The 14,556-nt window shown below is 54.9% G+C and overlaps 1 protein-coding gene across 2 annotated transcripts; it reads right to left on the minus strand.

Annotated features, from left to right (window-relative positions):
* Nucleotides 1-4,275: 4,275 nt before the first annotated feature.
* On the minus strand, nt 4,276-13,727 carry SLC2A10 (solute carrier family 2 member 10). Of its 2 annotated transcripts, none has more exons than XR_009247468.1 (5): nt 13,586-13,727; nt 8,883-10,169; nt 7,886-7,989; nt 6,658-6,793; nt 4,276-4,941 (listed from the first exon to the last, which is right to left on the minus strand). XR_009247468.1 is itself a non-coding variant. In XM_004586085.2 (5 exons), the coding sequence occupies exons 1-5, from the start codon at nt 13,596-13,598 to the stop codon at nt 4,863-4,865; spliced, it is 1,638 nt and encodes a 545-aa protein (XP_004586142.2). In that variant the 5' UTR covers nt 13,599-13,727; the 3' UTR covers nt 4,276-4,862. The 2 variants fall into 2 exon arrangements, 1 of the variants encoding a protein (XP_004586142.2); XM_004586085.2 differs by having other exon boundaries at nt 7,886-8,008.
* Nucleotides 13,728-14,556: the final 829 nt, after the last annotated feature.

Consider the following 14,556-nt stretch of genomic DNA (forward strand, 5'->3'; position numbering starts at 1 on the left):
AGGGCCGGCACTGCCCCATATGGGAGTGTGCAAGTTCGAATCCCCACTCCTTCTGGTCTATCCCTCTGCTAATGCACACTTGGGTGGCATCAGGTAAGAGCCCTTACACGTGGCTCCCTGCCACTTACATGCATTTCCGGCCCCTGGTTGGCGCAGCCCTATAAGGGGTGAAGCAGCAGATGGAAGATGCTCGGATTTTTTTTTTCTGTCTTTCTGATTTTAAAATAAAATGAAAATTACTTTTTAAAAAACATACACAGTAAATCTGCCCCAGACTCTTGGTTGGCATCTCTCATTCACTTGCCGAGGACAGTTAGGTCAGCATGAGGCCTCTCAGGCCTTGCAGGACCCTGGGCTGGGCTGGGCTGGGCACTGGCATCCCTGGACTGTAGGATACGCCCTATTGGCCAGAGCAAGTCACATGAAACACTATGGCAAAATGTGCCTAACTTAATCAGGTTGTTGTTTGGAGTGATTTTTATCCTGGTTCCTTTCAATTTTTATCACCATTTCCCTGAGTTCTGTTGACATTTTGATACCACAGAAAATCATAATCAAAATAAAATTCCATCTCATTTCACAACCTGGGGATAAACACTGCTGATACATGACCAGATAACGAGACAGAGCAGGAAACTGACAGACACACAGCGGGTGTGGGCCCTGGTGTTCAGCAGGCACGGCTGCTTGGCGTTGGGTCTAGCCTTGACTTTTGGGACGTCAATGAGAAAGGGCCCACTCTGCCGCTCCTTCTGCTGTCCTGAAGCTGTCAGTGGAGAGCACATCATCCGGCAGGCGTCCATCACGCTAACACGCAAAACAAACATGCTCTTCATCTGCCGCGTGTAACGGGTAGGCTCGGAAACAATCTCTAGTCACTGTAGATGCCCAAAAGTCGGGCACTCTTCTTTTTGCTTTAGATGTGGAGAGCCTGGTGGGCAGCTGAAGTATAAACATGTGGTTTATTATTGCACAAACAGCAGGTGACAGAGAGAGTTGGGGATCACAGCTCAGGAACCACCAACTCAGCCTGTCAAACCGGGAGATGCGGGGTGACACTGAACTCCAAAGCTGGAAGAAGTCAGCAACCTGGGAGTGCCAGGTCCGGTGAGAACACACATACACCAATCACGGAAACTGTTGATTCACTCTGCAAAAACAATCGTTAAAGACTTGACATGCTTTAAAAACAGTCTTAACTGACCATTAAGTGCATTGATTGGGTAATTTTGGAACACCTAAATGTGAATAAATGTGTTCGTTTAGTAAAATCGAGTAAATGTGTAGTAGATTTAGTAAAATTAGTAAAGATTCAGTCAGTGTGTTTATTTGGCAAAATTAAAGAGAACGAATCATAACTTTGAGATTTAGACACTGTTCTGATGTGCCATCAGTGGTCATGCTGTAATCATTTTTGAGCATGGAGTTGGCAATTCGAGTTAGTTCATTTCATTTAGAGTAGGAGATTCGGGGAAAGTGACAACTTTCTTGGGAATCCCCCCCCCCCACCATTCCGTGAGAATCAGTTAAAAGCAGAATGTCAGCTTTTCCACCGCAAAACTTCATGAGGGGGAGAAGCTTCTTGTGCCAAGCCCACCCTGGTAAATTAGTTTCTGTCTTGGATGGCACCCAGCCTGGGCGGGGCTGCAAATACTTGCTGAAGGCAGCTCTGTGAAACTGGGGTGTCATCAAAATTCCATCCTCCTGCCATGCCACAGATGAAAAAATATTTGAGCTGGAAAGTAAAATGAACAAATATGGAAGCCGAGCCTGGCCCTGGGTCCGAGCCGGAGCTGGGGCCAGCCCTTGTGGGCCAGGGCCAGGCTGTGTGGGCGCACGGGCTCTCTCCAGCTGGGAAGCGATTTTCCTTTCAGAATCTCAACAGACCCTCCCCAGCAGCCTGGGCAGGGATGCATCTGAGCCCTTGTTCTCATGAATCAGAAACAGAAGCTCAGAGAGGTCAAGCTCCTAGTCCAAGGTCACAGACCTGGTCAAGCAGCTGAGGTGGGACCCAGTCCTGGGTCTCCAGGCAGCGCAGGCGGGGTAATGTAGAAAGAAAAGACGTCTCTTTGGCTCCAGTCCTAGGGGGACCACACTATGTGTAGCCAAAGCCTTAAGTTGCTTCCTATGTGGTTTATGGTGGAGTCCAACAGGACCTGAGACTGAGAGCAAAGACACAGCAGTCCAGCTGGCTTCCCAGCAGGCTGCTCTTGCGGTAATGAACACAATGGGACCGCAAACACCACTGCGAAAATTGACCAAGGCTCCAGGGGATGGCATTCATTCCTCTGAACGACCCATCTTCCCTCCAACCCTCCACAGTGGCAGCCCTCACGGCTCCCATGGTGGGACTATATGATGGTGGGTGGACAGCCGTGGGGAGAGATGGCGGACAGGCCCGTCGTCTTGCTGTGGTCCATTGTGCTCACTATAAGGAAGCAGCAGCTTCAACAAGACAGGAGTTACTTCCCTCACACATTGCTCTGAGATGTCAACAGCGTTCTGGCTCCGTAGAGCCTGACGCCACGCCATCCCCACAACGTTGTCACTGTCTGAGGTCCACGGTGGCTTCCCCAACCTAATGAGAATGGGCAGGGCCCAGGGGAGGGCATAGCCTGTCCAACCAGGATTAAGACTCTGGAACCAAAAGGGACCTGTGTCCGGTAACAGTGCAGTCTGGGGACAGCAGGCACATTAACTCCAAAAATGTCCCTGATTCCAGACACCCTCCTCATGGTGACAGCTGACCACCATGGGCCATTTATAGAACCTCCACATGGTGGGCTGACCACTGTGGGCTCCTACTGGGACCCTCCACATGGGGGACCGACCACAATGGGCCCCTGCTGGACCTTCCACATGGTGAGCTGACCACCGTGGTCAGCGCCTGCTGGCCTGCAGCAGGGAAAGGAGCCATCACACAGCATAAACAACTCCCAGAAGATGCACTTTCGGCTACTGCTCACCTCCCATTGGCCAGCACTTAGTCAAATGGCCCTGCTATTGCAAGCAAAGCTTGGAAAAGGAGCCGTCACCCAATAGGAGCCTCTTCACCCAATAGGCCATGTGTGCAGCCATAGCACAGGGATGTCCACCTCTAAAAGGAAATGTAGGAGAATGGACTAGTCTTCTCTAACACAGGGCTTGTCTGGATACAGAGCACATACATTTTACCCACTCATAATGGCCTGTACTTGATCACATGGCCATCTGTGACTGCAAAGGAATCTGGGAAATACAGTGTTTAGTGTGGACAACCACACACCTAGCACAAAAAGCTTTAGTATCCTCACCGGACAGGGAGAATGATCTAGAAACTGAGGTTGAGGGACCAGGGGCCCACAGAAGTGCAGCAGCACCCATGGGTGCAGGCACAGAGGCCAATGTCTCGCCCAATCCCAGCATCTGGAGCTACTCAGAGTCTCAAAGCACTCACAGGAAAGCATGATGAAAAATGTTTGGATTTCAATGTTTTTTGCACCAAACTAATCTGAATTTTTCAATTTTCATTTAATTTAATAGAGACAGAGATCTTCCATCCATTGGTTTATTCCCCCAAATGCCTACAACAGCCATGTTGGAGCTAGGCTGAAGCCAGGAGCCAGGAACTCCATCCGGGAGCCCACATGGGACTCACACACTTGAGCCATCACAGCTGCCTCCCAGGGTGAGCATTAGTAGGAAGCTGGACTCCCACCAGGCATGTCAGTACAGGATGCGGCCATGCCACACAGCATCCTCACTGCTGCTCCAAACGCCCACCCCAGCTTGCCTTCCATGTTCCCACCACCTTTTTCAAGTACCCTTGTCTGTTAGTTCTTTGCTGTGCTCAGTCTCCAGGGGTACATTTCTGTCAGTCCTCTTGGGGTGCGATCTGTGAACCTTGGCTACTGCCTTGTATCCTCCCAGGTCACCTCTTGAGACTAACCCTGCCCAGCGTCCCAAAGGTGGAGTGTCTGGGAACAGAACGTGAGTGACAATCCCTGAGGACCTGGCCAGCTGAACATAACCAGCTGGCCATCCTCTTGAAGGGAGAATGGGTTATCCATAATTATCCTCTTCTGCTGATGGTGAAAGTGAGGCTTGAGGGGGGAAGGGACAGGTGATACTGAGAGAGCCCCAGGTCCATGCCCTGCCTGCACTGCTCTGGAAATGGCTCCTGATGCTTGCTTACACACTGGGACGGTTCCAGAGGTGTCATCTGCACAACTCTAAAATCCTGTCTTTCTCTTCAACAAATTAAATCTGCAGAGGGGACCCACGAGGGTAGGGCCCCTGAGAATGTGTGTCCTGTCCCCAGCCTTGGGGATTCTACCCCACAGGAGTCAGAACACACCTTGGCAATAAGCTGGTCCAGTTCTCCCATCATACAGACAGGGGATGCTGAGGCCCCAGGCCACCCAGCAATGACCCCCATGGGATCAGGACTAGAGTCTCCCAGCCTTCAGAGTTGCTGGTGATACATAAATATTCCTGGGAAGAGAATGTGAGGGGTTGGACAACACAGAGACATAAGGGCTGTGCCACAATCTGGTCTAAATGCCCACCTTCAGGCAGGAAGAGCTGAAGATGCCTTCAGATGGATTTTGTGGTGACGCCAGAAATGATGTCCTGCCAGGATCGGTCCCTCCAGGCTAGTAGGGAAAGCAATGGCTCTACGGAATGGGCCCATTATCAATATGGCAGAGGTGTGCCAAGTTTGTGGGCAACCAAGGCAAGATGTCAGGGTCTCAAACTCGCATCCTTTCTCCTCCTGTGAGGCAGAGGCAACTCCCAAAGGGCCCTGCTCCCCGAGACTAGAACTCTGGGAAGCGGCAGACGGCAGGCAGGGATGGTTAGCTGTGTCCGGGGAGGCAGACCCCTCAGGAGGCTGCATGTGCCTGGATGCGCCTGTACTGGATGCTGCTGGAGTTCTGCCAGGGGCGGGAGCTCAGGGTGAACCTGCCAAACAGAGAAGGAAGGGGTGAGACAGTGCAGGCCTGAGAGAGGGGAGACGGCAGGGGTCCACCCGGGCCCTTCCCCAGTCGCATCCTCACTCCCAGCCAGACTCTTCCAACTTCCTGGTGTCAGGTGCACTTCTACACTCTCTGTCTGGAGCCCAAGGGCTGGCCCAGGCTCCCCCGTGTGACCCTGTTCCCCTAGAGCCAGCCTGATACACTCTAAGCTGGCTTCCATCTGTCTCTCTGTTCCTTGGTCCCAGAGGCTGGGTCTGGAATCTTCTTCCAAGAAAACCAGCAGCTGGGCAGCTGTCAACTAACGGAGCCCTCAATATTTAGCCGGACAGGTGTTTGCCCAGGTGATGTTTTTCAGTTGCCCCGGCAGGCAGGCAGGTAGGCGTGGCCAGGTTCTGTCCAAAGGGATGTGGTGGCCACCAGCTCAAGCAAGGCATCTTCCCCTTGCTCCCCTCTCCTCCTGCAGGGACATGGTGGGTGGGGCCCTTGTGGGCCACATGCAAAAGGCAGTGTTGAGAAGAAGGCAAAGGAGCCTGGGAACTGAAGGCCTTCAGGGGACCCAGCCTTGGACCCCTTCTTGCCTGCCATCCAAGCAAGCTGAACTGGGTGCTGGGAGGCCGCAGAGTGTCCATCTAGAGTGTCCACCCTGGGTGGAGGTAGGGCGGCTTAGAGGTTTTCACAATGGACAAGTCCCATACTGCTTTAGGGGCCAGGTTGGTGTGGGGGCAGGAAGCTGTAGAGTAGCTCCAACTCGGTGCATCTTCCGGAGCTTTCAAGGAGGAGGCCAGGCAGTCAGGAGCGGATGCCTGCACTTACACAGGAGCAGCCAGAGACTCCTTCCAAGCATGCATCGGACGGAGCACCGGCAAGTCCCTTCACCTCCGTTCTCTCCCATCCTGCGCACAGTCTGAGACCTCGGGATGCTATGATCTCCTTGCTGCTGCTCAGCTGCTCCGATCTCTTACCAAGCCTTCTCCCTGCTTCCTTTGTCCCAGCTGCACTTGGCTCCTTCCTGATCAGTTGTTGTTAGAACGTTCTATGGCTTTTAGAGTCTGTGGTTTAAGAATCTACCATTGGAGGCCCAGTGCGGTAGCCTAGTGGCTAAAGACCTCGCCTTGCACGTGCTGGGATCCCATATGGGTGCTGGTTCCCATCCCGGCTGCTCCACTTCCCATCCAGCTCCCTGCTTGTGGCCTGGGAAAGCAGCCAAGGATGGCCCAAAGCCTTGAGACCCTGTACTTGCATGGGAAACCCAGAAGAAGCTCCTGGCTGCTGGCTTCAGATTGGCTCAGCTCTGGCCATTAGAGCCATTTAGGGAGTAAACCAGCAGATGGAAGATCTTTCTTTCTGTCTCTTCTTCTCCCTGTAAATCTGCCTTTCCAGTAGGAATAAATCTTAACAAACAAACTTCTATTCTAACTTCTATTCTACTCTATTGCATGATTCCATACTCAAGCAATTCAAGAGTCCCTGTGAGCTGGGCCTTGCAGTCCGTTGTGAAGCTACTGTAGGAAGATGTGAAATAACTTGAAGAAAGCAGCTTGTGTGTAAAGCCAGCACAGAGCTCACGGGCTCAAGGAAGACAGGAAGGCAGGAAGGATGCTCTTGCAAAGTGAGGGAGAACTAAGCTGCTGAGGTGCCATGCCTGGAGTTTGATGTGACTGGTTCTCCCCGCCCCCAGCGGCCCACGCTAGCCACCCAGTACCGTCTCTTCTGGAACTGCTGGTCTATCTCTGCCAATGACTGGCCTTTTGTCTCGGGAACAAATACATAGATGAAGCCCAGGCTGAGGACAGCTGTCAGTCCATAGAGCAGGAAGGTCCAGGACAAGCCAATGGCAGCTGGGGAGAGGAGAGTGGGCGTGTGAGAGGGGCCAGGGGAAGGGTCTAGGTACAGCACTGCAAGTCAGCCCATGGGGGCCTGGCATTGCAGCACAACACATAAAACTGCCACCTGCAACCCCATCATCCTATACAGGCAACTGTTCGAGTCCCAGCTGTTCCACCTTTGATCCAGCTCTCTGCTAAGGTGCCTGGGAAAAGCCACGGAGATAACCCAAGTGTTTGGTCTCCTGCACCCATGTGGGAGACCTGGGTGAAGCTCCTGGCTCCTGGCTTCAGCCTGTGCCACTGCTGGTAGAACCACAAATGGAAGATCTCTCTTTCTGTTCCCCAGCCCCCTACAACTCTGAATTACCCAATAAATAAATAATGCTTTTGAGAGAAGAGTCACCCCACCTGAAGTCCAGACTCGAACTTGCAGAATGACCAAGGTAATCATTTGTAGGAAAGACCATGTGCAATACTCCAAAATCACCCTGAAAATCCCTGAGTGGGCCCTTGGGTGAGCTGGCCGGAGCCTGCCTGGTGTGGTCTCAGCGGTCAGCCCTTAACAAGGGAACAGGTGGACACGCCTATGACAGTCAGAACACTCCTCTTCCTTCAGGCCTTATTAATTCAGTGAGAGAAATGTTTGAATTCTGAGAATCTGAAGCTTGAATTTCCTTGGACTGCAGGTGGGACACAGTCACAGCAGGGGAAGGGGAGTTAGTTCTGCTACCTGCTTGCCCCTGGTGTCCCAGGGGTTGCTGTGCCTGTGTGGAAGACACTTAGCCACAGTGGACAAAAAAATAGCCAACCCCTCGGGCCCACCATGAATTAGTGTATCTGCCTGGCTCAGCCTTCAGGCACTGTGATTGGCTCTGGGATGGGTCATATTATCTTGCTGAGCCAATGAGGGTCAGTCCTAGGACTTGGCCTGGAGCCACTGGAAAAGGGTCTCCTCTTGGGGTCTGCTGGCACCATCTCTGCCAGCCAGGATGGAAATGAAAGCGTCGCATGGGAGGCAGAGCTGAGGGAGTGAGAGGTGGCAGCCATGGTGTCAGTGAGTCTGGGGAAGTGGAAGGAACTCAGGATCAGAACGCAAGGACTTACCGATGAGGTGGAGGAAGGAGAGGCTGATGAGGAGGCTGGTGGCCCAGTTGAAGCTGCTGCAGAAGGCAAAGGCTCGGCCCCGGATCTGGGCTGGGTAGATCTCGCTGAGGACAAGCCAGGTCACTAAGATGGAGGGTGGGAGGAGGCTCCTGGGCTCAGGCCGGGCCCTGGGGCCCTACACCAGCCACCCACGACGTATAAGCCACCCCAAGTGTCAGGCTCCTGAGCCCACGTGCCCCTCTGCTGCTTCCCTAACCATCTGAGGAGTCCCTTAGGCACCCCTCAGGCTTGCTGTGCCGGAGACTGGGGGCCTGCTGAGATGGAACAGTTGCGGGTCAATGGGATGGCTGTTCCCTCCTTCCTTATTCCTCTCCTGTGCCTTGAGCCCTCCTGGGGCAGATCCAGGTGTTATGAATCTTAGAGGATTTGAGGGGGTGGGCCTCCTTTGGAGGGAAAAAAAAATGACAGGCATAACGCTGGGCCCTGGCCCCAGGAGACACACAGGCAAGGGTGAAGGTCTTGCAAACTTCATGGCCCACTACCCAACTTTGGTGCCTTGGTGACCCTGGCTGACCCAGCCCCCCACCACCCTACCAAGCAGAGCAGTAAGCTTTAATGTTACCTCCAGGAAACTTCACTTAGGGGTGGATGTTATGGAGCAGGCAGCTAAGCAACCTCTTAGGAAACCTGCACCCAATTTCAGAATGCTGGCTTGAGTCCCAGCTGCTCTGCTTCCAAACCAGCTTCCTACCAACCAGTGTGCCTGGGAGGCAGCGGATGACAGCCCAAATCCTCGAGTCCCTGCAACCACTTGGGAGACCCACATGGAGTTCCTGGCCACTGGCCTTGGCCTGGCCCAGCCCCAGCTGTTGTAGGCATTTAGGGAGTGAACTAGTGGTTGGAAGAGTGTTCTCTCTCTCTTGCTACAACCGTGCATTTTAAATAAGTAAGTCTTTAAGAAACAAATGTCAAAGGAAGGAAAGAAAACCTCACTTACCGGGTCCAAATCCAAACGAGAAGGCGCTCACAAAGGTCATCAGGCAGAACAGCGCTGTCCAGCGGAGCAGTGCTCTCCCCGGGGCGGGGACAGGGGGCGCCAGAGAGGCGGTGCCCACGGCCAGCATGGGCTTCGCTGTGGAGTCCCCAGCACTTGCTCCAAGCTTGGTTTCCTCAATCATTAGCAGCACTGACTCCCTTTCTGCCTCCTTGGTCCTTGGCAGTGGAGGTGGAGCGGAACCCTGGAGCAGGTCTAAGTCTTCAGAGAGGCTGGTGTGCCTGCTGCCATTGGGCCTGTCCAGGCAGCTTGGGCCCGAGTCCATGGGCACGGCAAAGCTGACGAATCCTATGCCGCTGACCGACAAGGCCATGAGGGCACAGCCAGCGAGCAGCAGGGTCCTGCGGCCGGCACGGTCCACCAGGCCCATGGCGGCAAGGGTCGCTACCACCTTCACCACGCCCAGCCCCACGGAGGCCAACACAGCTGAAGACCCTACACGAAAGCCGACCGAGTGGAAGATGGTAGAAGCGTAGTACAGCACGTTGGGCTGGCCTGTTAGCTGCTGGAACAGCACCAGCCCCAGCCCCACTATGGTCCGACCCCGCATGTTATCTCGTGCCCTGAAGAGGTCCAGAAAGGAGTAGTGAGGCCTCTCCAGCTCCGGCTTGGTGGCCTCCCTTCCCTGGAGTGGGATGAGTGCTTTGTGAGCTGTGGTCTCATTTGTAGCCGCAGCAGGGAGGAAGAGGAGGCTGAGGGACTGTAGGAGAGCAGGTGCCACGGCCCAGCCAAACATGTGCCTCCATCCCCAGGGGGCTCCAGCCAGGGCATAGTTGAGGGCATAGGAGAGCAGGATGCCCAAGGTGATACCTGCTTCATAGAGAGACACCAGAACCCCACGCTGCCGCGACCCCACCAGCTCGGACACATAGATGCAGCAAGCCATGGAGGAGAGGGAGATGGCAAAACCCACCGCCGTGCGGCCCAGGACCAGCCAGGCCAGGGAGCGCGCCAGGCCTAGGCTCAGGCTGCCTGCCAGCAGCACCAGGTTGCCCCCAAGGATGGCCTGCTTCCTGCCGTAGCAGTCAATGAAGAAGCCCCCAACCAGCGAGGCAAGCAGAGCGCCTAGGAGAAGGCTGCCCACCAGGAGCTCCTGCTCGGAGCAGCTCAGCCCGAAGGCAAGCTGCAGTGGCAACAGAGCACCCGAGATGACCGCCAGCTCATAGCCAAAGGTCAGGCCGCCCAGCACAGACACGGAGGCACACAGGGGCAGGACAGGTCGGGGACAGCCTGGAAAACAAAAGTGACAGCGGCAGAATTCAGAATGGTTCCTTGTCAGAGTTCTCATCCACCCAACATCCCATCTGTCGACCACTCATCTCTCCATCCATCATGCAGCTACACCTATCGAGAGCTGGGCCAGGTTAAAGCCAGGAGCCCAGAATTTAACCTGGGTCTCGCACATGGAAACAGACACCCAGGCACACCAGCCTCCCAGGGTGCATATTACCAGGAAGCTGGGTTAGAAGCGAAGCCAGGACTCAGACCCACACACCTGCTTCAGTATGGGACATGGGTACAACAATCTTCGAGAATAGAGGATTCTGGGTAGAATGAACATTTGCTATTTTTTTCTGTTGACCTAAACGTTTTCCTTGTGGGAAGAGTCCCTTCTTCACTGGTAGGGCTGCCATATGTCCTCAGCACCCACACGGAGTATGGGACAAGTGACAAAGCTCTGTAAGCCCCCAGGTGCGATCTTGAGTCTCACACAGAGTAGGATCTGTCAAGCTCTGTCAGAAACATTCTGCCAACGGAGGTGAATTCATTCATGCGATTATGGGTGAAACTGCTTCTGTCACTGATCTAGGGGTCTTCCCTTCACTGTCCTCTTAAAGTATCTTTTCTCTCCATTTCTGCTTTTGATGGGCCAAGGAAGCGTTCTTGGTTCCACTTGGTCCTGCTGATTTGAGTATCACACGCCCTGTCATTTCCGCAGTGACAGAAATTCCTGTGGCTCAGCATTGCACACACAGTCACTAAGCCCTTGTGGATCTTTCACGTTGTTCTCACGTAGGCACTTTATTTGAAAGGGAGATAGAAAAATCTACTATCCACTGATTCACTCCCCCAAATGCCGGCAGCACCGGGGAACTCAGTCTCTCGTTGGGGCAGGAGGGCCTCAAGTGTCCGCATCCTCCCAGGACACACATCAGCAGGAAACTAGTTCAGATGCCAAGCCGAGACTTGAACCCAGGCACTCTGACATGGGGTGCCGTCGTCCCCAGCAGTTGTCTTAACCCCTGTGCCAAATGCCAGTCTCGCATGTTTCTGGAAGCTCTAGAATAATCCAGAGCAGCATCTAGCTCACACCCTAGACATGACCACCAGAACGCCTGAGGTATGTGTTAGATTTATAGAGTGCTTTCTCTAGACCTAGTTCTGCTTTGAGTACTAAGCTTAATAACGCATTTAATGCTGAGCACAACTCTAGAGGCAAACCTCTGTGTTATTTACAGATGCATGAACTGATAAGCCTAGAGGTGCATTTGCCCAAGGTCAAGAGCCGTCTGGGGCTGAATTCAAAGCCAGGCAGCTGGCGACCACAGCTCCCACTGCTCCTGCTGATTGCAAAATCTTGGCACAAGGTGGTTTCTCTCCTGAAATTGCTTCTTCCCAAACCTGTTGGGCCATTTTTGTTACAATTTTAGTACATGTGCTACCAACAGGAGCAACACAGGGGCCATTTTGGTGTGGAGGGAGGAGTTTTGGGACTCATCCTCACACTTCTGCCTGCCCTTCCTCCCCACACTTCTACTCCAGCATTCTCTGGCTGGCTTGGGCTTTTCCTCCTGGCTCTGTCTTCCCCTCCCTCAGCCCCACCTCCCTTGGTCCCTGGGTTTACTCCAGGGGAGGAAGGCTCAAGGGGAACTTGGGATTGAAAGTACAGCATTTGCCTTTTCTTGGGGGTCATCCAACATGACCAAGAGTCCAACCAGGGGTTCAGGTTTTCCAGGAAAACATCCCCGGAAGGCTTGGGCTGCAGTGACTTGAGAGAACGACAAAAATGATAATGAAAGGACGTGGTTGTGGTGACGAGCGTCACTGCCAGAGCACATGCTCTGTGCACTTCCTGTGCCCTTCTGCCATTCGTCTTCATCACGACCTTAAGGGAAGGGAGTCCTGCTTCCAATGGCCCATTTTACAGATGGGAAAGCTAAGGCACAGTGTATTCTAACAGCCAGGAGGCAACAGGCTTGGGACTGCGAGGCTGGCCTGCCTGACCCCAAAGCCCTGTGTTTGGAAGCTTTGCTGCACAGACATTCCAGACTTAAGGGCCACCTCCTCTTCTCTGTATATCTGACTTTCCAATAAAAATAAAAGAATAAATCTTAAAAAAAAAAGAATCCCAGCTTCTCCACTTCCCATCCAGTTTCCCACTAATACTGTTTGGAAAGCAGGGGAAGACGGCTGGCTCAGGTGCTTGAACCCGTCATCCAAGCAGGAGACCCAAACGGAGTTCCAGGCTCTTGGCTTTTCTCCGGCCCACACCTGGCTGTTGTGGCCACTTGAGTAATGAACCAACATGCGGAAGATCTCTAAGTCAGGGGTGGAGACTACAGCCAGAGTTGCGGGTTTCACCCCAATTCCTCCTCACAGGCTCCCCAGGTCAATAATACCAACTGCTCATAACTCCTCTCTGGGTCAATACCTATCTCACGGCCAGTGCTAGCTCTCACCGGAACACCTAGGGATTCAAAAACACGACTCAAGTCACGCCTCCCACCCACCTCAGCTTAAAGTGCGTGTAGCTTTCTAGGTCCTTTGGAACAAGGTGTCACCACGCCTGCAAAGGCCCGCACAATGACCTGGCCCCTGCTCACCTGTCCCATACCCCTTGGTCCCGCTGCCTTGGTCTGGACCATACCTGCTCATTCCTGCCCCCGGGCCTTGGCACTGGCTGTTTCTGCCTGCTAGGCACCCTTCCCCCAGATCTCAGCAAACTGAAACTCTACCTTCCAAGGCTCCTGCCCGCCTTCCCGGACAACCTCCGCCTGCTGGCCTCACGCCCGCGCCTTATCAACCTCTGAAATGACCTTATTCATTTGCTTGTTTATCCAGCTCTCAACTGGAATGCCAGCTCCATGAGTGAGAAGATTCTCCTAAACCAAGGACTGGTGTACAGTAGGTGCTTAATAAACAACAGCTGGATGATCCTGTCTCAGGCTTCTGAATCCAGAGAGGAAAACGGAAACCCCAGTCCCCTGTATTAACACACCAGTCTGAGCTCTTCCGGCCAGTCTGGCCTGGGGTCTCCTCAGCCCCCGGCCTGCGCCCCCAGAGACTGGGGTTTTGTGCCTTGAATTCTGGGTTGCCTCCTGGGGCGGCAGAGGTGCCTGGGGGAGCCGCTCCTTTTCTCCATTTCTTCCTGGGAGGAGTCGGGAAGGCTTCCCCCGCGGTGAAGGCGGGAAGACAGCACCTGGCCCTGGGCTGGCGCTCACAAGCGCGGGGACCCACTCGCACCCACCGGGCGTCACTTCTCTCCAACAGAACCGAGGGGAAGGAGGTGCTGGCCTCGCATTCCCAGACGCAGGCCCGCTACCCACGGGGCCGGCGCCACCCCACGGCGAATCCTATCCCGGGCCGTGCGGAGGCCAAGGGTGGCGGGGGCTCCCCGCGGGCAACGCTGAGCGTTCGCAACTTACCCGTGGCGCGCATCGCCGGGCCGGAGTCCCCGCCGGGCTGCGCCACAAACTTTGCGGCCCGCCTCTGCCCTGCGTCCGGATCTCCGCGCCAGCGGCGCCGCTGCCACGTCGGCCGACCCAGGCCCCTGGTGCCTGGAGGCGGGACGCCGGGAGCGGGGACCGCCGGTGCCTGGAGGCGGGACGCCGGGAGCGAGGACCGCCCCGCAGGCCCTGGTCTGGCCCGGACTCGCCTGCTACCCTCCCCAGTCCCCGCGGGCCCGTTCTGCTGAGCCGTTAGCCTCACCCCAAGCGCGGGATGCCGCACCCCGGTCTCTTCGCGGGGAGCAGACCCCTAGTTCTCCGGTTCCTGGGGTCCAATACTCCTTCAGGCCTCCCCAGCCTGAGTACACTCCCACGCATCTGTGCTGCGGGCGCCGGCGCTCACGCACCCACATCCAACGCATTCAGCCTCCGTGTGTTCCACGTGCCAGGGGCCACGCTAGGCTTGGGGTTGACCAGAGAGCAGGCCAGACGGCTTTTTTTCATTCTTGTGCAGGTTTCCTTCTCCTGGAGGAGGTGAATAGAGCGATGCCAAGGAGGGTGTGCCCTCACAGCAAGGGGACTGGGGGGGGGGACTGGGGGGGTGGCCTGGGGTGAGGGGCCCAGCTCCAGAACCACAGAAGAGAAGCCAATGGCGGGGGCTTTAGGGCAGACAGGCGAGGGGGCCCCAGGAGGGGCTGGCAAGGGTGGGCTCACCTCAGATCTCGGGAGGCCAGAGTGGGGGAGGTGGGATTCACTGCAGGTGACTGAAGTTAGGTAAGGACAGTGTAGCCAGTCTCCAGGGAAGGGAAGCAGATCAGGGCTAGAAAGGGTCTAGACGTCTGACTTGGCCTGGGGCATAAGAGATGTTCAGTGAGCACCCCGTGGACATACTTGGGCAGATGGACACGAGTCTGGGGTTCTGCTATTCCTCAGCCAAAACACGTGTGTGT

The sequence above is a fragment of the Ochotona princeps genome, chromosome 22, assembly GCF_030435755.1.
Source record: "Ochotona princeps isolate mOchPri1 chromosome 22, mOchPri1.hap1, whole genome shotgun sequence".
NCBI classification, from domain to species: domain Eukaryota; kingdom Metazoa; phylum Chordata; class Mammalia; order Lagomorpha; family Ochotonidae; genus Ochotona; species Ochotona princeps.